The 26,960-nt window shown below is 36.4% G+C and overlaps 1 protein-coding gene and 1 long non-coding RNA gene across 2 annotated transcripts in view; one reads left to right on the top strand and one right to left on the bottom strand.

Moving 5' to 3' along the window:
* The window catches only part of NDUFS4 (NADH:ubiquinone oxidoreductase subunit S4), a 121,996-nt gene extending 103,405 nt beyond the window's left edge, over positions 1-18,591 (top strand). Inside the window, exon 5 of the mRNA XM_043488661.1 lies at positions 18,369-18,591. Coding sequence (XP_043344596.1) covers positions 18,369-18,472 — 104 coding nt within the window. The 3' untranslated portion in view covers positions 18,473-18,591. The remainder of the gene's footprint in view (positions 1-18,368) is intronic.
* On the bottom strand, positions 556-18,362 carry LOC122454278. The gene is made up of 4 exons (XR_006273358.1): positions 17,618-18,362; positions 10,549-10,553; positions 7,608-7,620; positions 556-566 (listed from the first exon to the last, which is right to left on the bottom strand). It is a non-coding gene; the product is annotated as an uncharacterized LOC122454278 (long non-coding RNA).
* Positions 18,592-26,960: the final 8,369 nt, after the last annotated feature.

Here is a 26,960-nt window from a genome sequence, read left to right as displayed (position 1 = left end):
AAAAAACCAGCTTTTAGCTTTGTTGATTTTTGCTATGGTCTCTTTAGTTTCTTTTGCATTTATTTCTGCCCTAATTTTTAAGATTTCTTTCCTTCTACTAACCCTGGGGTTCTTCATTTCTTCCTTCTCTAGTTGCTTTAGGTGTAGAGTTAGGTTATTTATTTGACTTTTTTCTTGTTTCTTGAGGTAAGCCTGTAATGCTATGAACCTTCCCCTTAGCACTGCTTTTACAGTGTCCCATAGGTTTTGGGTTGTTGTGTTTTCATTTTCATTCATTTCTATGCATATTTTGATTTCTTCTATGATTTGTTGGTTATTCAGAAGCGTGTTATTTAGCCTCCATATATTTGAATTTTTAGCAATTTTTTTTTCCTGTAATTGAGATCTAATCTTACTGCACTGTGGTCAGAAAAGATGACTGGAATGATTTCAGTTTTTTTTGAATTTACCAAGACTAGATTTATGGCCCTGGATGTGATCTATTCTGGAGAAGGTTCCGTGTGCACTTGAGAAAAAGGTGAAGTTGATTGTTTTGGGGTGAAATGTCCTATAGATATCAATTAGGTCTAGCTGGTCCATTGTGTCATTTAAAGTTTGTGTTTCCTTGTTAATTTTCTATTTAGTTGATCTATCCATAGTTGTGAGTGGGGTATTAAAGTCTCCCACTATTATTGTGTTACTATTAATTTCCTCTTTCATATTCGTTAGCGTTTCCCTTACATATTGTGGTGTTCCTATGTTGGGTGCATATATATTTATAATTGTTATATCTTCTTCTTGGATTGATCCTTTGATCATTATGTAGTGTCCTTCTTTGTCTCTTTTCACATCCTTTATTTGAAAGTCTATTTTATCTGATATGAGTATTGTGACTCCTGCTTTCTTTTGTTCTCCGTTTGCGTGAAATATTTTTTTCCAGCCCTTCACTTTTAGTCTGTATGTGTCTCTTGTTTTGAGGTGGGTCTCTTGTAGACAACATATATAGGGGTCTTGTTTTTGTATCCATTCAGCCAATCTTTGTCTTTTGATTGGGGCATTCAACCCATTTACATTTAAGGTAATTATTGATAGGTGTGGTCCCATTGCCATTTACTTTGTTGTTTTGGGTTCACGTTTATACAACCTTTCTGTGTTTCCTGTCTAGAGAAGATCCTTTAGCATTTGTTGAAGAGCTGGTTTGGTGGTGCTGAATTCTCTCAGCTTTTGCTTGTCTGTAAAGCTTTTGAATTCTCCTTCATATCTGAATGAGATCCTTGCTGGATACAGTAATCCAGGTTGTAGGTTATTCTCTTTCATTACTTTAAGTATGTCCTGCCATTCCCTTCTGGCCTGGAGGGTTTCTATTGATAGATCAGCTGTTATCCTTATGGGAATCCCTTTGTGTGTTATTTGTTGTTTCTCCCTTGCTGCTTTTAATATTTGTTCTTTGTGTTTGATCTTTGTTAATTTGATTAATATGTGTCTTGGGGTGTTTCGCCTTGGGTTTATCCTGTTTGGGACTCTCTGGGTTTCTTGGACTTGGGTGGCTATTTCCTTCCCCATTTTAGGGAAGTTTTCAGCTATTATCTCCTTGAGTATTTTCTCATGGCCTTTCTTTTTGTCTTCTTCTTCTGGGACTCCTATGATTCGAATGTTGGGGCATTTCACATTGTCCCTGAGGTTGTCCTCATTTCTTTTGATTCTTTTTTCCTCTCTGCTTCATTTATTTCCACCATTTTATCTTCTACCTCACTTATCCTATCTTCTGTCTCCATTATTCTACTTTTGGTTCCCTCCAAAGTGTTTTTGATCTCATTTACTGCAATATTCATTTTTAATTCACTCTTTTTTATTTCTTCTAGGTCTTTATTAAACATTTCTTGCATCTTCTCAGTCTTTGTCTCCAGGCTATTTATCTGTAACTCCATTTTGTTTTCAAGATTTTGGATCATTTTTATTATCATTATTCTAAATTCTTTTTCAGGTAGATTCCCTATCTCCTCCTCTTTTGTTTGACTTGGTGGGCATTTTTCATGTTCCTTTACCTGTTGGGTACTTCTCTGCCTTTTCATCTTGTTTAGATTGCTGTGTCTGGAGTGGGCTTTCTGTATTCTGGAGGTCTGTGGTTCCTTTTTATTGTGGAGCTTTCACCCAGTGGGTGGGGTTGGACGATTGGCTTGTCAAGGTTTCCTGGTTAGGGAAGCTTGCATCGGTGTTCTGGTGCGTGGAACTGGATTTCTTTTCTCTGGTGTGTAATGGAGTGCTCAGTAATGAGCTTTGAGATGGGTCTATGTGTTAGGTGTGACTTTGGGCAGCCTGTATGTTGATGCTCAGGGCTATGTACCTGCGTTGTTGGAGAATTTGCGTGGTATGTCTTGGCTCTGAAACTTACTGGCTCTTGGGTGGTGGTTGGTTTCAGTGTACGCATGGAGGCTTTTGGATGGTCTCTTATTACTTAATGTTCCGTGTAGTCAGGAGTTTTCTGGTCTTCTCAGGTTTTGGGCTTAAGTCTCCTGCCTCTGGATTTCAGTTTTATTCGTCCAGTAGTCTCAAGACTTCAACTATACAGCACTGATAGTAAATCTTCTAGGTTAATGGTGAAAAGATTCTCCCCCGTTAGGGACACCCAGAGAGGTTCACAGAGTTACATGAAGAAGAGGAGAGGGAGGAGGGAGATAGAGATGAGCAGGAGGAGAAAAAGGGGGACTCTAGAAGAGAGACAGATCTATGCAGTTGTCTGTTCCCAGAGTGTTCTCCGTAGCCCAGACACCCACAAAGATTCACAGAATTGGATTGGGAAGAGAAGGGGAAAGGAGGAAATAGAGGTGTTCTGAGGTAGAAAACAGAGAGTCAAGATTGGGAGAGAATAATCCACACACTCCTATATAAAAATGGGAACTGAATATTGGATTCTTGAAGGTCCAAAATTTTTATCACATACTGAAAAACAAAGATTAAAAATCTAGAGTAGAGGTTAGACTCTTAAAAATACAATATTAAAAACAAAAACACAAAAAATTTTAGAAATATATATGAAGTTCAGTTTAAAAATAGGGCTTTTTTTTTTGCAAGGTTATAGTGAAATGAAAATGAAAATTACGGCACAGTAGAAGAGTAATAGAGGACTTTAAAAGAAAATAAGAGAAAAAGAAAAAAAAAGAAAAAAAAATTTTTTTTCCTAATTAAAAAAAATCATAAAAATATATGAAAATGAAAGTCAAGCAGTAATGTGGAAGTAATAGGCAATTTTAAAAGAAGATAAAAGAGAAAAAATAAAAAATAAAAGAAAAAAAAAATTTTTTTTTTAACTGAAAAAAAAAAAAAGGTAAAAATATATCCAGGAATTTCTCTGGAGCTGTTGCGGTCAGTGTGGGTTCGGTTCAGTTTCAGATAGCTCGTCGTTCCAGCTTACACTTCTCGATATGTATAGGCCCCTTCCGGTGTAGTCGGTGTTACCTACAGGGATTTTAATCTGTTGCACTGGTCCCTTCTTAAGTGGTTCCCTTTGTTTATTTGGCTTCTGTTTGCCAGTCTCTTCAGTGCCTAATTTCTGCCCTGACACAGGTGGGTGGAGGTGGTCTCTTGTTCAGGTTCGCTAGTTCTGTCGCGCTGCGGGGAGGGAGAGGCGCTGCTTTCCCCGTCTACGCTGCTCAGGCTCCCAGCTGCTCTATATGGAGCGTGCCCTGCTTGCATGCGGTTCCAGTTTGCGGGTACTCCACAAAAGCGCAGACTCGGTTGCGCCTGCATTTTGTGCCTTCCCCGGCCCAAGCAGCTCAGGCAGCCAGGAGCTTGATGGGCGCACTCTCCCCAGGTGCAGTGCACCTTCTCCCCTCCGCAGCCCCAGCCTCAGTTTCCACCCGCGCCGGTTGGGTGCATGCGCCTTGTGTTTAGCCGCGACCTTCCCGGCAGATGTGGACCATCCAGAATCTCAGGAAGTCTTTGGTTAGAAACTGGAGGCCTGTTTGCAGTGTGGTAGGGGATGCCGTCTTTGGGGCCGAATTTGCCCCTTTCCCCTCCCCCCTGCCTCCGGCGGGGCTGGACCAGTCCACAGCCGGCTAGCTCTTCTCTGGACTAGCTCAGACCCTTTGTTCTATGAACAGCCGGCAGTGTGTTCGGGCTGGTTAATTTTCTCTCTCTCTTTTGCTATCCCACAGTTTAAGTTGGTATCTCACAAAAGCTCCCTCTGATTGCCCTCAGGGCACTCAGGCCCGGTCCTTACCCTAAGCAATGCCGCCCGCTCCTCACCGTTCCGCCCCCACTTGCTGGTGGCGGATGCGGGTGTCTGGGGTACTTTTCTGCTGGGAGTTGCTTTTAGGCACGTAATCTGTGGGTTTTATTTTTCCTCCCAGTTAGGTTGCCCTCTGAGATTTAAAAACTTCCCCCAGACCCGCCAGTGCGAGGGTTTCCTGGAGTTTGGAAACTTCCTCTATTAAGACTCCCTTCCCGGGATGGGTCTCTGTCCCTAGCTCTTTTGTCTCTCTTTTATCTTTTATATTTTGTCCTACCTCCTTTCGAAGACAATGGGCTGCTTTTCTGGGCGCCTGATGTCCTCAGCTAGCGATCAGAAGTTGTTTTGTGAAGTTTGCTCTGCATTCAATTGTTCTTTCGATGAATTTGTAGGGGAGAAAGTGGTCTCCCCGTCCTATTCCTCTGCCATCTTGGCTCCTCCTCCCCATCTATCTATTAAAAAACAACTTTCAGAAACTAAAATGAACAAAGACAAATTTCAAAGCAAAAGTATGTCATGACTTAATATATATAAAATTCTTAAAGAATTTATTTTACTCTGTAGGGGAGCAGAATTTTCCACCACAAAATGTTTCTTTGGCATATTAATTAAGCTGATTTTTTTTTTTCCTAAGAAACTGCAGACTTGGGGAAAACTCAAAACAAAGTAGGAGTTTCCCTTTTGTAAGAAGCATCTACATACATAAGGGAAATTTTCATTTGTAAGGGTATCTCTGGAAGTACCTGAAAGAGGATGACCTTATCTCTAGAAACTCTTATCAACTGAAAAGGAAGTGACTTAAATCTGCCTAATAATCTCACCCTTGTTTACTGTTCTTTTCCTGGTAATCTCACAGAATTTACTCCCTATCCTCAGTGTTCTCTTTTGTTTTTAGCTAAGGATAGTATTGGATACTATTTCAGATGAGGGCTTTGGCAATTTTGGTGAATTACTTAGTTCTCCTGGGTCTCTCTCATGTATTTGGAGGAGGCAAAAATCAAAATCAGCCTCTTGGTGAAAGTGAAAGAGGACAGTGAAAAAGTTGGCTTAAAACTCAACCTTCAAAAAATGAAGATCATGGCATTCAGTCCCATCACGTCATGGCATATAGACAGGGAAACAATGGAAACACTGACTTTATTTTCTTGGGCTCCAAAATCACTGCAGATGGTGACTGCAGCCAAGCTACGACCAAACTAGACAGCATATTAAAAAGCAGAGACATTACTTTGCCAACAAAGGTCTGTCTAGTCAAAGCTATGGTTTTTCCAGTAGACTTGTGTGGATGTGAGAGTTGGACCATAAAGAAAGTTGAGCACCGAAGAATTGATGCTTTTGAACTGTGGTGTTGGAGAAAACTCTTGAGAGTCCCTTGGACTACAGGGAGACCCAACCAGTCCATCCTAAAGGAAATCAGTCCTGAATATTCATTGGAAGGACTGATGCTGAAGCTGAAACTCCAATACTTTGGCCACCTGATGCAAAGAACTGACTCATTTGAAAAGACCCTGATGCTGGGAAAGATTGAGGGCAGGAGGAGAAGGGGATGACAGACAATGAGATGGTTGGATGGCATCACTGACTCAATGGACATGAGTTTGAGCAAGCTCCGGGAGTTGGTGGTGGACAGGGAAGCCTGGCGTGCTGCAGCCACTGGGGTTGCAAAGAGTCAGAGACGACTGACCGACTGAACTGAACATGTATAACATTAGGTAAATTTCAAAAATGAAATATGATTAGGAGTTCATAACAATAATAATGCAACTTAAAGACATTCCAACAAGTGTTACAAAATATCTGTACTCAACTTGTTAATAAGCCTATTTTCAAAGAAGATAGCAAATGTTCACCTAATTTATAAAAATAAGCATACTCTTTACAGAGGAAAAAAAATCTTACAGTAATGCTGAGACCTAATATACTGTGAATATACCAAACATACGTAAGAATATACACCAAAAAATCAAGTTAAAAGATTCTGTTTTCTAGGGTAGGTCCTATATGTATATATATTAATGAATCTTCATAGATATGTAATATGAATTTCTAGTTGACATATACTGCCCTAGAAGATACAAGATACAAACTAAAGAACTAAAGATGCAACCAAGTTAATATTTTTTAAAATAACTGAAATTCTGAAAGATAAACTATACTATTTTCTGATATCAGAGCTGAGATAAATAAAACCTATCATAAACAGTGAAGGTATTGACAAATCTCTAAGCTTAGCATATAGCTTGTAATTTGAGAAATATTATTAACATTTTATCCAAACAAAATAAACTCAGGATGGTTAAGCATCTATTCCAAATTGGCAGCTCTTCCCATGTAGCTCATCAGTTGTAACACATCAAATAAATCTATTTCTAGCACTTATTTTTACAAAGTTGAAAGAATATATCTTTAAGATTTCCCAGAGGGCCTGTGGAATATCACAAAGACAGTTTTAGGTGCACAGATACTCTGTTTTATTTTACATTTAAGATTTGATTTGGAGGAGGCAAAAATCAAAATTTTTTAAAAGATTTGAACATTTAGGAAAGAATAGGATCAGAAGTGGCTGATAAACAGTATTTGACTGCTCAGCTTGGTGATACAACATACAAACTAACTTTAGCCTAACTAAAGAACTTGAGCTCTTAGATAAGTTATCAAGTACTTAAAGTCAACATAAAGCATATAAAGTTATTCTGCTTAGCCACAGAATCTTTGTAGTCTAGGCAGATTAGATGGAAAGTAGAACCCTTCTTTTTGTAGGTAAAGGCAATAAACAGTAACGTAATGAAACAAGCCCATCAAAATGGAACAAACTTTGGTAAGATTTTAACACATTTCATAGCTTCTTAGATGATGCTGTTAAAGTGCTGCACTCAATATGCCAGCAAATTTGGAAAACTCAGCAGTGGCAATAGAACTGGGAAAGGTCAGTTTTCATTCCAATCCCAACAAAGGGCAGTGCCAAAGAATCTTCAAACTACTGCACAATTGCCCTCGTTTCACATGCTAGCAAAGTAATGCTCAAAATCCTTCAAGCTAGGCTTCTATAGTACATAACTGAGAACTTCCAGATGTACAAGCTGGATTTAGAAAAGGCAGAGGAACCAAAAAACAAATTGCCAGCATCCATCCCATCATAGAAAAAGCAAAAGAATTCCAGAAAAACATCTGCTTAATTGACTATGCTAAAAGCCTTGTGTGGATCACAACAAACTATGGAAAATTCTTCAAGAGATGGGAACACCAAACCACCTTAACCTTCCTCCTGTGAAACCTGTATGCAGGTCAACGAGCAACAGACTAGACATGGAACAACGGACTGGTTCCAAATTGGGAAAGGAGTACATCAAGGCTGTATATTGTCACCCTGCTTATTTAACTTATATGCAGAGTACATCACGCAGAATGCCAGGCTGGATGAAGCACAAGTTGTCAAGATTGCAAGGAGAATTATCAGTAACCTCAGATATGCCGACGATACCACCGTTATGGCAGAAAGTGAAGAGGAAGTAAAGAGCCTCTTTATGAAGGTGAAAGAGGAGAGTTTAAAAGCTGGCTTAAAACTCAATATTCGAAACACTAAGAGCATGGCATCCGGTCCCATCACTTCATGGCAAATAGATGGAACAATGGAAACAGTGACAGACTTTATTTTCTTGGTCTCCAAAATCACTGTGGACAATGACTGCAGCCATGAAATTAAAAGACCTTTGCTTTTTCAAAGAAAAGCAGTGACAGACCTTGACAGCGTATTAAAAAGCAGAGACATTACTTTGCTGACAAAGGTCTGTATAGTCCTAGCTATGGTTTTTCTAGGAGCCATGTATCGGATGTGAGAGCTAGACAGTAAAAAAGGCTAAGGACTGAAGATGGCTTTCGAATTGTGGTGCTAGAGAAGACCCTTGAGACACCCTTGGATGGCAAGTAGATCAAACCAGTCACTCCTAAAGGAAATCAACCCTAAATTGGAAGGACTGATGCTGAAACTCCAATACTTTGGCCACCTGATGTGAAGAGCTGACTCATTGGAAAAGACCCTGCTTTTTGGAAAGATTGAAGGCAGGAGAAGGAGGGGATGACAGAGGATGAAATGGTTGGATGGCTTCACCAACTCTATGGACATGAGCTTGAACAAACTCTGGGAGATGGTGAAGTATTGGGGAGCCTGGCATGTTGCAGTCCTTGAGTCGCAAAGAGTCGGACACAACTGAGTGACTTTGAACAACAGCAACATATCTTTTCAGACTTATTTTCCAGATACACTGTAATCTAAGGCACATAAAGTTTCCTTTTTATAAATCTTACATAACTTTCTGTACCCATTCAGGTTTTGTCCTTCACCATTCCCTTTCTCATTCTGGAATAGACTTTTTACTTTAGAACTATTCTCTTTTCCCCTTCTTCTGAGTATGCTAAGTCGCTTCAGTCATGTTCAACTCTTTGTGACCCTATCGACTGTAGCCCACCAGGCTCCTCTGACCATGGGATTTCTCAGGCACGAATACTGGAGTGGGTTGCCATGCCCTCCTCCAGGGGATCTTCTGGACCTAGGGATCGAACTGACAACTTTTATGTCTCCTGCATTGGCAGGCGAGTTCTTTACCACTATCACCACCTTTAGTAAACCAGAAACACAACTCATTACTTTGTATACAAGGTTACACCCCTTTTCCACCATCACTCCCAATAGTGCTTCATTTATGTACATTATATCTTTTGGCCAAAGTTACTTTGATTTCATAGAAAAAGTAGAGATGAAAACTGTTACACACCAGCATTTTAGTAAACTGGCAAAGTTCATAAATATACAAAACAAAACTTGCCACAACTGTGTGTAGTCTTTATAGTCCAGCTTATCTAAATGGCAAAAATGAACATGTCCATTAACAGACCCAAAGATGCAGCCTCCCTGTAGCATTAAAAAAAAAAAGCAAAAGTAAGTTTGAATTTTTGCTTAGTAATCAATGGTTCAGTATTTTATTGTAAAAATTTTTTAGGTATTAAGTATCCATTAATACCATTTAGGGTTTTAAGTTACCTAAAGATCATGGAAATTAATTTTCAAGGTGACATATTACAAAATGTAATTAGTATTGAAATAAAATTGTCAAAACAGGGAATCATTGTGGATAAACAAAAATGTGCATCTTGCAGGATTGTAAAATATTAAACAGAAGTAATGTTAGCTCATTTGATCAGAAAACGTACTAATTTAGAAGGAACATGGCCATGTAGAATAAAAATCTATGCTTGTGTTTTAACACTGATAAATTAGAGAAAACGTAATTGTTTTTGTTAAAAAAAAAATTAAATTTTCCATTTGCCAAACATTTACCTATACTACCTGAATTTAAATTCTTAAATGTTTGTTAGATCCTATAAGAATACTTTTTAAATTTAGCATATTCAAAGTATTAGAAACTCCATTTTCCTGTTTTAGGAATATTCCACTTATACAAGCATGTATTTTCTCTGTAAGAGAATCAAAACAGAACCCATTCAAAGTATTTTATAATCTAATTCATTAATTATACTTGGATGTAGAAAAAACATTACCTATACACAGAATGAGCAGTAAACGCATTTCTGAATTAATAGGTGTGTAGACAGACAGAATTGTCACAGTGGTAAAGAATCTGCGTGCTTGTGTAGGAGACACAAGCTATGCGAGTTTTATCTTTGGGTCGGGAAGATCCCCTAGAGTAGGGCATGGCAACCCACTCCACTATTTCTTGCCTGCAAAATCCCATGGACAGAGGATCCTGGTGGGCCAGAGTCTGTGGGGTCACAGTAAGTCGGATTTGACTGAGCATACATGCAAACAGACAGGAATTTATTTCACTTCTACAATTTAAGTCATGGGTTAATGGTCACAGAATTGTAACATTCACTGGCCCATATCATACTAAAGAGCTGTTTTCTACTCAGGAAGTACTTCATTAGACCTTAAATACAGAAAAAGACAAACCAGATTTTCTGTCTTTTTTCCTCTGAGAATGGATTTCTAAAACCATTAATCCATTTTAAAAGAATCTTAAATGATCAGACCTTTAAAAATCAATTCCCCAGATTGGTGGAGAACAAAATTGAAATTTGATAAACAAGAGATTCAGCAACGTTCTGACATTCAGAAGCCAAGAAAAGATAATCTTGGGCTTAAAATAACATAAACCATTTCTGGTAAGGAAGTTTTCCTGACTTTGGTTGCTGAACCTATTAGCCACCTCAGTAGCACCTCCAAAATTATTAAAAGAACATCCTGAAAAAGATAAGAACATGACTTAATATAGATATAAATGAACACATATTGAAGAATTTATTTTACTAAAGAAACAAGGGACCCATGCTGGTGTTATAACCAGTTCAAAGGAAAAGTCAGTACAGCCCAAAATTATATAAAGTGAAAGAATGTTGAGATGAATTGCAAATTGGAGACAAACAGGTTTTTCTGAGGCCTGGGGAGTCACCAGGCAGGACAGAATTTCAATACCCCTCAAGTACAGTTGATTCTCATTACTCATGGTAGTTATGTTCTGTAAAGTCACCAAAAACACTAAACTAGTGAATACTGAAAAAATTGCTCCTAGGGAAAAAGATTCCTGTGGGCCTCTGATCACAAAATTTTGTCAGCTGATCAATACATCATCTTGTTTTTTATGTGTGTTTCTGTTTAAATTAATGTATATTGTTGATTCATGAACATTGAACTCATGGCCAGCAGTGTTATACTTTATTCTGGATGATGCTTATCTAACCCAAGTTGGCATATCACAGCCTTCTTGAACTAGGAACACTAAACAGTACTAAATCGCTACTCTTGGGGGTCACTTCAAACAGTGAAATTACCAACAAAAGGCCAAAAAATGAAAACAATGTGCTGTTAATAGACTACAAAAAGGACACTTGTTTGCAGTGTGAGAGCTGAAACAAGAAGGCATAGCATTACCTTGTTTGACCTCAGCTGGAGCATGTGTGCTGGTGACTCAGAATTCACGGGTTTGTGCGTGTCGTGGATGACCATGGAAGCATCACCCACAGGCACCGTTGCAGCCCCCAAAGAGTCTGAAAGAGATGCCAGCTTCAGAGTTCCTAGGTCGGAGGAACCCTTGGAGAATTTTGGATTTACAAATGAATTTTAGTGAGTAGGTGAATCACAAATACAGGATCAGCAAATAAGATTATTTTGTGCATACAACTTTTGGAATTGCAAAATAACTCAAAGAAAACAAACAGAGCTATGATCTGGTGTTCTGTAAATACTGCATAGTCTCTATTGAAGCAGAAAATTTTTTTTCTACATAACTGTCTTCCCAATCCCCAGTCCTGGTACTGCCTGTTTTTTGGCTGGGGAAATGTTCAACTTGACTATTAAGGAGACAGACATGAATTCCTTAGATTCCCAGTCAGAAGTCTGAAATAATTTTTCTCATAGTGTTATATATACATGGCGGCTTAGAAAGCTTCTAATATATTATGGGTTACATAGGATTGTGGAAATCCCTATGCACAGACCACACCCAGCTCAATTATGTCAAAATCTCAGTGATTTTTGGATCTCTACCATTGCTGTATAGTTTCGTTTTCTAGAAAAATGTGTTCTAAATTTCTATGACTAATTTTCAATTGTACTTTTGAAACACAAACCAGTTTGTTTTGTGGCAAATTCTGAATAATGTGCAGGTGTGGCAGGTATAGGGTGTTACTAATCCATTTTACATAATTTTCATGGAAAGAATTGTTTTGCCAATGTTTCCAAAATACACCTACCCTCCATAATGTTTTCTATAAGATGATATATTTTTTAATTATTCTGATCTGAACCTCTCCTAGCTCCCAAAACAAAATACATGAGAATTTCAAATAGAAGTACTTTTTAAAAATGAATGCTTATAAAGCTACTTTTCTTTGTCATTACCTTCCCTCCTTAAAATATAACTTGTGTTTATGCTGTGTTTTCACCTAGACATATTATGAGCACATAGCCTGGTGAGGAATCTTGAAACTTTGCAAGTGCTAACAAACATCAGTGTGGCCTCCCAAAGCCTTTGCTATCCTTAGCAGTGCCTGCCAGTTATGTCAGTCTGTGCCAAATTATGTGGTTGTTCTTGCTTTATACATAAATGCACAGTAGGAAAAATCATTAAACCGTCCACTTCTGAGTATTATCAGAGCTTGCCGTTAGGTTACTGGAGGGGACAGACCTTTAACAGGACTTGAACCAAGGTTACTAAAGGTAACATATTTCACAAACAGTAAAATTACCGATGAATGTTTCTCTGTATTTCAGCATTACTGAACATAAGTGAAATGGTTCTGAATTTAAATGAATGGGATTTTCTTTTATCTCATACAATACTTGGAATTCATAAATTATTGGGATCTAGTTCTGTTCAGGGGCTTTTGTTTTTGTATTTTAGTATTATTTGAAGAGATTATACCAGACATTTGTGTTATAGGAAGTAGAATATCCCAGCCACAATCTGGAGAACAGCAAAATAAATGGGTGAATTTCTGAAAAAGAAATTGAGCATGGGATATTACAGATCACATTTTAACTTTATTGGCACATTTGCCAGAGGTATTTCTCTGATACTAGGGCTTAAAATACAAAATATCTTTGTGAAAGCATTCCAATGTGTGAAACAGCCAAGGGAGTCAGCTTCTCATCATGTAGGTGCCGGTGGTTGGATTTGTGGCTAATCCATGCCATATGGCTGCTCTCCTCAGTGGGAAGTGACAGCAGCCCTAGGAGCTTTACCCCATCCCTGGGGCAGCTGCCTTGGACTCAGTTGCTTTGATCATCTTCTGTTGCACAGCTGGGAGGAACATGGGCTGGTTTTCAGTGTCGCAGAAGAACAACACATGAAACCATTGTCATAGACTACACCTTGATTTTATACAAGCATTCTTCAGAGGATGTGTTTTTCACTTTCCTAATCTCATTCAAAAGCTCTCAAGTTGGAGTTATTTCTTTTTTTTTTTTTTTTTCCCAGTGGGTTTTGTCATACATTGATATGAATCAGCCATGGATTTACATGTATTCCCAATCCCGATCCCCCCTCCCACCTCCCTCTCCACCCGATTCCTCTGGGTCTTCCCAGTGCACCAGGCCGGAGCACTTGTCTCATGCATCCCACCTGGGCTGGTGATCTGTTTCACCATAGATAGTATACATGCTGTTCTTTTGAAATATCCCACCCTCACATTCTCCCACAAAGTTCAAAAGTCTGTTCTGTATTTCTGTGTCTCTTTTTCTGTTTTGCATATAGGGTTATCGTTATCACCTTTCTAAATTCCATATATATGTGTTAGTATGAGTTATTTCTTTTAAAAAAAAAAAAACAAACAACTTTCAGGCTGAAAAAGAAATTCCTATGGAAATTTAAACATTTCACAAATAAGATTGCATTCTTAAATGTCTGTGTTTTATTCCCTGCAAGTTATATTATCTGTCTTTTTAAGAAGTTTCAAATAGGATATAAAAGATGAGTACAATTCATGTAACATGCTCATTAAGTACAAATGTTTGATGTCCTTTCAAGTACTATTACTCTAACAATCATTTTGTCTTTTTAGCTAAAGCTCACCACTTCTTCCAATAGCCTTTATATTGCCACAATATCACAAAAAATGTGGGGGAGACTGTGGTAGGAGGATTTTAGTGGGACCAGTAAATTTGTTCATCCAGGCACTATAGGTAAACACTTTGGAGCAGGATGATTGGAAATGTGGTCAGATTCTTAACAGGGTTCCAGAAAAGAGCAAATTTTCATTGTAACATCTGTCCTATATAGTAGAAAATTTTGCTAAAAAATCCAAAGGGAGATTTATGTAGACTCTGACTTGAGTTTTAGTCTCTATTATGAATTGTTATTAGACTTCCTTATACCCTTCTTTGCTTTTACTTAATCAGAGAAACACAGGTGCATGTCTAGTTTTGGGAACACAGTTGTTTTCCACAGAAAAATGTGAGGGAAAGAAACTTTCCCCCCCTACGTCCTTAAAATCATGGACGGCTGTGGTAAAGTAATGCAGAGATGGATACTATTAGCAAATGCAGGTTTCTTCTGTGTGTGTTTTTGTTTGCTTTCACAGGGTGTTTTGCCCATCCACATTCCAATCCCTATAATGATACTTCTATTTATTGTTGTTATCACCATCAACAGCAACTATAATCTGGCTCACAATTCCCAAGTCAGTTCACTCCTTAGTTACCAGGAGAAAACTCAAACCAGTTGTTCTTTTATGTGTACAAAACCCCAGTCTTCTCACATTGCAGTGACCCCGACAACATTTTTAGACTTTCACAGACAGAAGAGATAATAGAGCTAATGTCTGCATTCTGATGCAGTTTAAAAAACTGCTTTTTCTCCCTTGTGATTGAAAGATTAACTGTGTAAATGAGTGATTACCAGGTATGTGTGTGTTATAATAGCAATTCCTAAATATTTCTCATTTCTTCTTCAGTTCCTCTTACGATGTCTTTCTTGTCTGGAGAGTTTGGGGTGGGAGGCTGAGGGGAAGGGAAGATAAGTTATCTCACCCATCATTTGGCAATAAAAGTTTACAGAGGTCTCAGGTAACTTACCAGTAACCATTGTAGCCAGACATAGAATTGACACTAGAAACCATTTACCTGCTTCATAACTAGGGGAGGAACATATGGAGGGATTCTTAAAACAGTCTTTTCAACTCATTTACAAAAATAAACAGGAAAAATGGTTAGGAAATCACACAGATTGAAAGGACGTAGGTGAAATAAATTTTTTTTTAATGCAGTTACTGGACTTTTTTTTTAAATAAATGTAGTTTTATTATGATGTGGTTATGTGCATAGACTTAACCTGAGTTAAAATCCAAGCTTTGCCACTTACTAACAATGTGGCTTTAGGCTGCTTATCTCCTCTATTTTTCCTTCTAATTAGATATAAAATAAGGATATTTATAATGCCTAACCCATAAACCAAGAAACCTATGAGCTTAATTTTAAAACTCATTGCAATTACATTTAAAGCACTTAGCACAGGAACTAGAACGTGGAATACCAGGCACATTCTTGGCTGGAGGTCTTTGTACTTGTGTTCTCTCTCTTTCCAGACATCCACATGACTAACTCTGACCTTTACATCTTCACTCAAATGTGATCTTCTCAGATGCAAGATGCCCCGTCTGCCCTCTCTAAGTGTGTGTGTGTGTGTGTGTGTGTTTAGTTGGATGTTTTACTATGTGTGGGTGCCTGGTCGTTTCAGTCATGTCTGACTCTGCGACCCTATGGACTATAGGTTGCCAGGCTCCTCTGTCCGTGGGATTCTCCAGGCAAGAATACTAGATCACCATGACCTCCTCCACATGATCTTCCCAAGCCAGGGATGGAACTCACATCTCTTATGTCTCCTGCATTGGAAGGCAGGTTCTTTACCACTAGCGCCACCTGGGAAGCCCTGTTTTACTATAACAACACCTAATATACTATTCATTTACTAGTTAACTTCTCCTTCCCATAAATACTTGAAGAAACTTGGGGATTTTTTGTTTACCGCTTCACCTCTGGTTTCCATAGAGTTCCTGACACAGAGAAAGTAATTGATAATATTTATTAAATGTATAACAAATGTACAGTAAATAGTTATATCTGCTTTATTAAATATCTTTTATAATTATCAGCACCATTTGCTGATTAATGTAGAAAATGCTTGAGGAGTTTATAGTGTAAAAATTATACTCAGTTCATAGTATTAGTTTGCTTACCAAAACCTCTTTCTGTAGTAAATAACTAGACCAACTTATACCTAACTATATTCAAAGCATCATAAATTTAAAACTAATGGGTTACAATGTGACAGAAATTTTATTTACATTAATACTTTTGAAGTTAAGTAAGTAAAGTATAGAAAGTAAGCTGCTAATAAGTTGAAAATCAAACTTGAGGGAGAAATAATAGCTTTAACATTTATCAAGAGCTTACTATAATCCACAAGAAACAATATAGTGTACTTAAGGCACAGGCTCCAGAATTAGGCTGTGTGTATTCAGATTCTGCTTGTGCCCTTTCCCAGCTGAGTGACCTTGCGCTAGGTAGTTCCCTAGTCATTCTGGGCCACAATTTCCTCAGTTATATAAAGGGACTCATATGGATTCATATAAAGGTTTTAGAAAAATGCTTGTCTCATAGAACTTAAATACCAGGTGCTAAGCACTTTAATAAATTAGTTTGTTTAATCCTCATGACAACCTATAAAGGAGATACTATTCTTATGCTCTTTAGTAAATTTTTTGAAATTCAAATAACTACTTGTTAATGTCTTATAATAAGTTCAGGGTCTGTGGAAGGTATTTTAAGACATTTGTTTCATTTTCTTTCCTCCTCCATTTCCTTATAGCAAATGGGCTTTCTTCAAAGAGTTCCAGCAGTGGAGTTATTGTTTTCCCTTTTTGAACACTGAAATAGGCACACTAGCAGTATACTTTGATTTGAGTTTCTTAAGTTTCACTTTTATGGCAAAGTTGAATTCTAACTAAGAAGCTTGTTGAAACGTAAGCTTTGTGGTTACAAATACTATACTCACCTAGAGGCACTAGAATTCATGACAACTCCTAAGATCAAGAAAGTTACTTAATTAGACTATGATTTTCAGTTTGGACATTTTATATATGACTACATGATTCAGCCATGAATCAAATGTCTCAAGATGAGTTATTTGAAGAAAGTTCTGGGAGAGAAGAATGATAAATTACAGGGATGGAAAATGGATCTAATGAAGAAAAGTGAGTTATATAGATAGGTTGCTTGGACTGGGGAATAGAAGGATGATGTAATTATATTTTCAAGGAGGAGTGTTTATTTAGTTTATCGAATACGGTATACTTCTGCTCTAAGTATAGTTCTTCAAAGATATGGAGAAAAACGCAAGGCAGAAGGTATAGACATATATGGGGCTTCCCAGATGGCACTAGTAGTAAAGAACCCACCTGTCAATACAGGAGATATAAGAGATGTTTGATCCCTGGGTCAGGAAGATTCCCTGGAGGAGGGCATGGCAACCCCCTGCAGTGTTCTTGCCTGGAGAATCCCATGGGCAGAGGAGCCCGGCAGGGTGCAGTCCATGGGGTCACAAAGCGTTGTATATGACTGAAGCCACTGAGCATGACATAGACATATATAAATCCAGTTTTCAAAATTGTAAAACACTGAGAAGAACTTTGCAGAGAAGGTATGACTCTCAGAAGAGAATGAACAGATTATACTAGAGTAGGGCTTCCCAGGTGGCTCAGTGGTAAAGAATCCACCTACCAGTGCAGGAGATGCATGTTCGATCCCTGGGTCAGGTAGATCCCCTGGAGAAGGAAATGGCAACCCACTCCAGTATTATCACCTGGTAAGTCCCAGGACAAAGGAGCCTGGCAGACTACGGTACATGGGGTCACTGAGAGTTGGACACAAGTTAGGGACTAAGCAGAAACAACTCAAATTTCTATGCATAACAATCTCCTGGAATCAATTAAGTGCAGATTCCCAGGCCCCCTCAAGAGCTGATCCAGTGGACCTCCGGTCAGGCCTAAGAATTTGTATTGTTACCAGATACTTGAATGGGATTCTGATGTTGACAGCCCTTGAAACAAATGTTGAAAAACTTCTTGAGTTTAATCAGTAGCCTATCATAGTCCAGGGAGCTGACCAAGTAATCTCTTATGGTCTCTTCCAACTCTGATTTATATAGTTGTGTACATGTTTTTCTATAATCACTTCAAGTGAGCTCCAAACTGTCTTCAAGGCACCGGCTCTTAGAAAGCATGAGATGGGTTGTGTGGTTCAGTGCTCCTCATTTCAGTTACTGAAGTCACATATTAAACCACAGGAGGAATGTGAATTTTTACATAATATATAACCATCGATGTTTGGACAATATTCAGCAGAGAGAAATTAAGTCATGGCTTGCACCTTTAAGATATGGTAAATCATCTTCAAGCAATAGTTAAGACCCTCTTGTCACATAGGATTAGAAAGGAACACATTACTAAGTATTTATACTTAAGATGTGTTGACACATACTCCTGATAAATGAACATTAAATTTATGAAAGTTAGCCTCTGCTTGCTGTGTTCTTCAGGGATCCTCTTTTAGTTGTGTTCTTGTGGGTTTATTATTGTCTTTGTTTTCTAGGATGGAGCTATGACGTTGAGGAGAGAAAGGTTCCGAAACCTAAGTCCAAGTCTTATGGCGCAAACTTTTCTTGGAATAAAAGAACAAGAGTATCCACAAAATAGGTTGGCACAGACTGTATCTCTGTGCTTGACTGTGAATAAAGTCAGCTGTGCAGTATTTATAGTCTGTGTATAATACACCTCTTAATCTCCTAATAAATTTGACCTTTAAACTACAGAAACATTTTTGTGGTGTCTATTTTAAATGTTTTTTGATGTCCCAAATTAAACATGTTATAATTTCCTTTACAGGTGATCATACCTCTAGGAAATTTCAGCACTTAAAAAATCTATTAAAAGAAATGTTTGAAATCAGCTGCAACATTGAAGTTTTACACTTGTTTTTTATGGCCATCCTCAAGTTCATAGTGTTTATAAACTGACAGCCATCATTATCAAAATACTGTCTCAAATTTTCCTGTTATCATAGGTAAAGAAATTCATGATTACGCTGCAGTCTGATAAACCTAAGCCCAAATCTCCTTATTATTGAAATTTGCTTCTTTATTTAGAACTATTTCTCTAAACTTCTTTGAACCTGAATGAATTGTGTTCCATACTAAACTTTGCCTACTAATCAGTACTTCATGCTTCTGATGGTTTAGGTAAAGATTTTATATTCTTGTGAATTAAAAGACTCAGAAAATACAAACCAATTCTTTGTTAGATATGTCTAGTGTTCACTGTTTTTAGAAAACGTAAGTAAATACATGTTTTTGTTATGTGTTAATCATTTAGATCATACAGTATGAGTTACCAAGCACATACTCTTGTCAGGTACTCAGTAAACACTTATACTAACCTTCATAATAATTCAGTTTTCCCCATTTTGCAAACACATAAATTAGGGCTTAAAATGACTAGATAACATGCTCAAAATCACACAAGTAAATAGCATTTGAACCCATTTCTATCTGTCTTCAAAACACATACTGTTAATTACTTTAGTTACAGAGAAATAGGTTTGATTAATGGCAGATAATTTCTTTGGATTGTTAATACATTCTTTGATGTGTCCAAAATTATATAGTAAATACACAGTTTCTTACCATCGCATTTCATAAAAACACTAATAGCACATTGACCTAGCCCAACAAAGAAAACATGTCAGAGTATAAATTTTTATGATATTATTTTGGAGAGCCTATTGGAAGTCTCTTTTTCAAAATGTTAACTGCATATTCCATTTAATTCTAAAAATTATCTTCCAGACAAATAGCCTGTGCATATACACAGAAGTGAAAGTACCAAGGATATTACAGAATTGTTTCTAAGAGCTAGTAAGTGGAAATAATCTAAATGTCTACTAAAATGGTATAAAGTTAAATGGAGAGTTAATACAGCTATTGTAAAGAACAAGAAATAATCTGTATGAGCTGTTTGGAATGACATTCAAGATACAGTGCTAAGTGAAAGAAAAGAGTAGTAAATAATATCTGGGGTGAGGTGGGCAGCACATGCTGTTATATATGCACATAGAATATTTTAGGAAAAATATATAAGAAACTAGTAACTTGATTTTACTGGTTACCACTGGTTGTGGGAGAAGGGAGTCGTGGGTCTTTCACATTTAACTTTCAATATGCTTTTTAAATACAGTACTGTAAGGATGTGTATTATATGTATAAGTATACATAATTATAAATATCTTTTATACTACAGTTCATATCATGCCATCTTAACCTTTACTTGAAAAATTATACATTTTAATTACTACCAATTTAGGATTTTAAATAAGAGGTAAACTCTACAAAATGATAAAATATAGCTGTTAAGTTCCACAGATATTTCAGTGAGTATAAGGTTAAATTTCAGTTTTTAAAAAAACTACTTATATCCCATACAATAAGGCAATCCAAGCAAGTTTTCTTCAAAAAAATAATTTAGTATTCTACCTTAAGTTTGGTTTTTAACAAAATATAACACTGTTTTTCTGTTGTTACTCTGGTAGAACTAACTTCATGGGCCACCTTGTGCATCTGCTGAAAATTCAGTATACTTTTGTAATATCTGATCCTTATTTACATAATAAGTCAATGCCCAGCTCTTTCTGGGTTGTTTCCATCTTTCATCCTATAGGAGCTGCTGGTACAGTGATTGTATGTATGTTCATATTTCATATAAATTATAGTTTATTTAAGACTAGCATAAAGGAGTCCCCTTTTGTTTTGGGGGGTGTTAAGTATGACAGGTCCTAAAAGAAAGAAAATAAACTAGACAGCTCTCATTTTTATAGAATCTGTCTTATGCAATGCTAAGGGATCCTGTGATGTAAATTTTCTAAGTCAAAAAGCAGGTACTTTGCCAATAATCCTGAAATAGATGTTTTAGTGACTTTTAACATTATTTATTAATGTCTTGTTCTTTTACACTATTTTAATGTAAAAATTTTAGTACTATCATTTTGATTGCAGATACAAAGTTATTATCTTTATTGACTGATTCTGAACGCCAGTTTTAAGTTATCCAGTTACCTATAAACCATAATGACAAGACTGACAAGGTCCCCCTGCCTCTCTGTTACAGACCTACAGAGGAAGCTTATATTCTGCTAGCAATTGCCAATTTAATATGAGTAAAGACTGAGTTAGACAACTTGGACTTGAATGCTGGTTCAGCCATTTACTAGCTCGGTGCTCTTTACAAAGTCAATTAAATTTCTGTTTCCTCATCTCCAGAATGGGGGTTATCGACTTAATGGGGTAGGTAAATATAGTCTGAGTGACTTTATTAAGCACTCACTCTGTCATGCACAGGGCACTGTTACACTTGTGTGGGCATTCTGTCTCTTCTAGGAAGATATCCTGGGGCACCCCAGCCCTATGAAGTTGATGTTGCAGAACTAACTTTTCAGGACAATTAGGTGCTTATAGTGTATATTACTTTGTATTTTTAATGATGTCTTTAAATTATTTCTTTAAAATACTTGTACTTTGGTTATAAAAGTGTTGCAAAAATATTTGGTATAGAAATCAAAAAATATTTGATATAGAAATCAAAGAATCATAAATTCCATCACTCTTAAGATAACCATAGTTATATACCTGGTGTGTGTTTCTGGTATTATTTTTCTTCATAACACATGTTGCTTTTATAAAACAAAAGTTCATTAAAAAAAAAAACTGCACTGTTATCACACTTTCCACTGACTATATTGTGTTTTCCCATGACATTTTTTATAATACGTAATACACAATTTAAACTTCTGTTTTTAAAACAGAAGTTTAAATTGTGTATTGATTTGATTTTCTGGCTTTTTGCTTTTATATTTAAAAACATAACTGTTACCTCCCCAGCCAGACTGCAAATGTCTAGAAGCGTAAGTTCTGAAATTTCTTTCTCAGTGTCTTCTTCGAAGCCTCACTCATGGAAAAGCTGGATAAACAATGGTTAGTTTGATTGTTTAAATGATTCTGAATACAAACCAAACCTAATCTGTCCCAATCTCCTCTGGTTTTCAGTTGATATCTCTTTGAAACCGTTAGTGGATATTTACTGGAACTCTATTCAATAGCTGCTCAAGTGTTGACTTTATTTATACTCATCTAAGAATTATACTGACCACTTAAGAGTTAATTTTATTTTAAATGGATTTTTAAAATTTTAGGTCTCAAGATTTTTAATTATATAAATCTTGTTTTATCTTAATGTTAAAATGATAGAAAAGTTAATGTACAGTTACTCCATTGAGTTTCATTGCAGTGGGTTTCTTTGGAAAACAAATATTAATCCTCTATGGGTAATGAAGATTAAATCACAAAATTGGGAAAAATAGATTTTGAATTGTAATTTAATTGATTACCTATAGATACATAGACATGATTACACCTGTGCTTTGGACTCTGGGAACCTAATAAGGAGCTTCAGTGTCTCCAGTTTAACAAGAATAAGTCCAAGAGATTTCATTACTTACTGCAGGAAACTCATGGTGCTGATTTTTGTGATCAAAGCCTGCCAGCAATGGTATGTGATGATAATTATCATAATGTAATAGATTTTCTCCTAAAGATCAGTGATTATATTTTTAAGCTTTTTTTTTTTCTCTTCACTAGGATTTTCTGTAAATTTCTATTATAAGAAAAAAATTTTTTAAATACTCATATACCCTTCACTTAAGTTTACTAGTTAATATTTTGTCACATGCATTTTCCTTCCTCCCTGCAGTCTTCATTGAAAAGTAAGGTTCAGGCATCATATCTCTAAATACTTTAGAAAAAGACATTCTGTATTCTACAACAGCATTGTCACAATTTTTAAAAATTCAGCTGTTAATAGTTTAACAATTGTCCATATTCAAACTTCACCAGATTGCCCCAATATTGTTCTTTACACTGATTTATTTCAATCCCATATCCAGTCAGTAATTGTATATTAAATTTAGTCTCCTTTTATTTTGCACAGTTTATCTGCTTTTTTGTTTCTTCTGTAGCATTGGGTGTTTTTGAAGAATTCAGGCTCTACTTAAAAAACTGTTCCACAGTTTGGGTTTCTCTCATTGTTTTCTCATGTTGAGATTTGAGTTAAATATTTCCTGTAATAATCCAAAGAATGCTAACACAATGGTGAAATTTTGTTGGGAAACAGATTTATGCAATCTCAAATGTGCCAACCCATACATTATGTACTAACAGAGATAAAAGTACTTATGATGGAGAAATTGGGCATGTACTACCTCAACCAAGTGTTCAAACTTAAAGTCACCAACTAATAGTAATTTTATGTTTTTCTCAAAGAATCAATCCTTGCAGCACATACAATCACTGTCCAGTTATTGGTGATGTCAATGTGATCACTTGGTTAAGGTGGTACATGCCAGGGTTTCCATCATAAAGTACTTTTATCTCTTACTTAGTAATCTGTGGGTTGATATTTCAAGATTACATAAATCCTGTTTCCCAAGAAAATTTTACCAAATTGTGTAAGGATTTTTGGACTATCCTTACCCAAAATCAGGTACTTTACCAGAGATTGCAAATGGTAATTTTTTAGTTCTTTCAATTCTCCATTTACTGGATGACCTCCGCCAACTTATTATTATTGACTTATAGATTCTTTTTTATTTAGTATTCATTTTTGTCCTTATGGGACTTCCCTGTAGCTCAGATGGTAAAGAATCTGCCTGCAATAAAGAATAAAGAATCTGGAACAATATATGTTAGGTTTACCTTGTGCATTCCCCACTTATACCTGGAATCAGTCATTTCTTTAAGAAGTTCTGTTTCCTTTTAGTAGAAAGTAATATTTTAAAATCAATGTTAGGGTGTTATCCCTGCATCCGTAGCACTATTTATGATAGACAAGACATGGAAACAACCTAAATGTCCATCAGTAGATGAATGGATAAAGAAGATGTGGTGTATACAATGGAATATTACTCAGCCATAAAAAGAAAGAGATAATGCCATCTGCCTATGGATGAAACTAGATATTATCATACTAAGCAAAGTAAGTCAGAAGGAGACAGATACTGTCTGATATCACTTACATGTGGAAGCTAAAATATGACACAAATGAACATATTTATGAAACAGAAACAGACTCACAGAGAACAAACTTCTAGTTGCCGAAGAGGAGGGAAGGACTGAGAGTTTGGGATTAACAGATGCAAACTAGTATATATAGGATAGGATAGATAAACAAGGTCCTATTGAATAGCACAGGGAACTATATTCAATATCCTGTGATAAATCATAATGGGAAAGAATTTGAAAAATATATATATATGTATAACTGAACCACTTTGCTATATAGTAAAAAGCAACACAAGATTACAAATCAACTATACTTTAAAAAAATTTTTTTAAATTGGGGTGCTATATAGGCCCATGTAAGTGGCAAAGTTTACACACATACACACATTTTATAATATCTTGATAACCCAATTCCAGTCCAGTGGCTCAGAGTTCTTTCTCTGCACCTTTCCCTTCCACTCCTCCCACCCCCATTTAATTTTTTTTTTCATTCATTTTTATTAGTTGGAGGCTAATTACTTCACAACATTGCAGTGGGTTTTGTCATACATTGACATGAATCAGCCATGGATTTACATGTATTCCCCATCCCGATCCCCCCTCCCACCTCCCTCTTCACCCGATCCCTCTGGGTCTTCCCAGTGCACCAGGCCTGAGCACTTGTCTCATGCATCCAGCCTGGGCTGGTGATCTGTTTCACCCTAGATAATATACATGTTTCGATGCTGTTCTCTCGAAACATCCCATCCTCGCCTTCTCCCACAGAGTCCAAAAGTCTGTTCTGTACATCTGTGTCTCTTTTTCTGTTTTGCATATAGGGTTAATGTTACCATCTTTCTAAATTCCATATATATGTGTCAGTATACTGTATTGGTCTTTATCTTTCTGGCTTACTTCATAATGTAACAGATTTTCTCCTAAAGATCAGTGATTATATTTTTAAGCTTTTTTTTTCTCTTCACTGGGATTTTCTGTAAATTTCTATTATAAGAAAAAAAATTTTTAAATACTCATATACCCAGTCCTTCACTATCATACTTACTTGATTCCTATTCATCTTATGGTTCTCTATAGTTCATCTCCTCATTGTTAGTGATTTTTTAATTTAAAGATCAATTATTATGTATCTTGCAAATTTATAATCTATATTTCACAAGTGTACTACATTTGTCCCCTTAGGTTAGCTGCCATTTTAAAAAGAGTAACACCTTTCTAACACAATGACAATTCTGGTTCCTAACATCAGTGTATTACACTTTTACTCTCTTAAAATACACACAAAATGGTTTTAAAATCATGAATACCACCGGTAACGAGGTAAAGTACAAGATTTCGCCAACAATTTCTTCAGAAAAACTGTTTCCTGGGTTATTGAATTAACTCTGTGTTATCTATTTTCATATACAACTAGGTTCATTTGTTCTTTGTATTCATCTATAGGATTTTTTCTTTCTTGTTGATTTATTGTTTAAACATGTAAAATTTTAACATGGTCAAAAGTCAAAATTGTACTAAAAAGTTGAAGGAGCCCTATTCTTATCCACACTCTATGGTGGAACCAATTTTGTTTCTGATTTATATTTCATTTTGCAAATTAAGGAAATTACATATTCATATCCTTTCATATGCGAAGCAGACTGTATACTCTTGTACTTTGCTGTGTTTTTTTCTTAGTATATATCATATCAGCTCTATACTTAAATTTTGTACATCCTAGTGAATGTAAAACCCCAATAAATTTGACAACCATAAAAACAAACCTCAGTGTGGATGTCCGAGCAACACTTAAAATGTTCATGATCTATGAGCATTTGTTATGGTTTATAATGGTTAAACAGGAAAACAAGTATATGTAAGGTTTTTGATGATTGATTGATTGACAAAATCAAAGTGTTAAAATCCACATACAGAATAATCTAAAATTCAGATTTTCCATTCCTGCAGCATTTGCACCATGACTAGGATGGTGCATGTGGAACAAAGCAACATGAAGAAATATTGGAAGAAATATTACTCAAAACTGACATCTGCAAAAACCAAAAAATTAGATACCTCTCTAGTTTTCCATCATTGTGTAAAACAAAACAAAATTCTTAACATGCCTTATTTGGTGAAACATTCATTTTTGGTGTGATTTGGTTTTCTGTTTATAAATCTACATGTGGGAAGATGAATTCAATTTTAGTTATAGTGACTGCAGGATGCCTATGAGCTATCAGTTAAAGATTCATAGCCCTCCATTGGAAACATGAGTCTGGAGCTTAGCATATAGACCAAGAGCATTGGCTGTACTGTAATAATGAAAGCTCTGGAGATGAACAAAGTAGTGACTATAAGATTATAAAAAACAGGAGGGTCCATGACAATGCCTTAGGGAAATTACTTTCAGTAAACAAAGAGGAAGAGGTGGTAAGTAATGAATGCATGCATGCACGCTAAGTCATTTTAGTCATGTCAGGCTCTGTGCAACCCTATGGACTATAGCCCACCAGGCTCCTCTGTCTGAGATTTCCCAGGCAAGTGTACTGGAGTGGATTGCCATGTCATCCTCCAGGGAATCTTCTTAGCCCAGAACCACTGTATTCTTTAAACTGTTAAGTTTGTTTGGCAGTACATAGTTATGAGTGTTTGCAAGAAAGATTAGTTTAGAAGAGCCTTCAAAGATAACAGTAATATAATTCAAGTTGTGGAACAATGAGTAACTTACACAAGTTGACAAAACCAGTCTTTTAATCACAATGAGGCTTCATAACTGTCTCTCCTTTTGAATAGTTACCTAGAACAGTCATGTGCCAACTATGACCTGTGAATAAAATCAGGCCTGCTTGAGCCAAGAAAAGTTTAAGTAAATAAAACTTGTAATAAATAAATAAACTTACTGGATTCAACACCCGCTTTGAAGGAGAAACTAAAGCACAGTATTCTTTAGTAAGACAACTATTAGGTCAAATGTCAGATATGCCACTTGCACTTGACCTCTCTCATGCCTTAGTGCCCTTATCTAGTGTCACTGAATCAATCAGCACTTAGTAGATACTTGATAAATATTAGACACTTTTCCTTCATGAAAATTCACATCA

This window comes from Cervus canadensis, chromosome 16, assembly GCF_019320065.1.
Source record: "Cervus canadensis isolate Bull #8, Minnesota chromosome 16, ASM1932006v1, whole genome shotgun sequence".
In the NCBI taxonomy this organism is placed as follows: Eukaryota; Metazoa; Chordata; class Mammalia; order Artiodactyla; family Cervidae; genus Cervus; species Cervus canadensis.
Note: the sequence above shows the minus strand (reverse complement) of the source record. Positions and strands in the feature narration are given on the sequence as shown.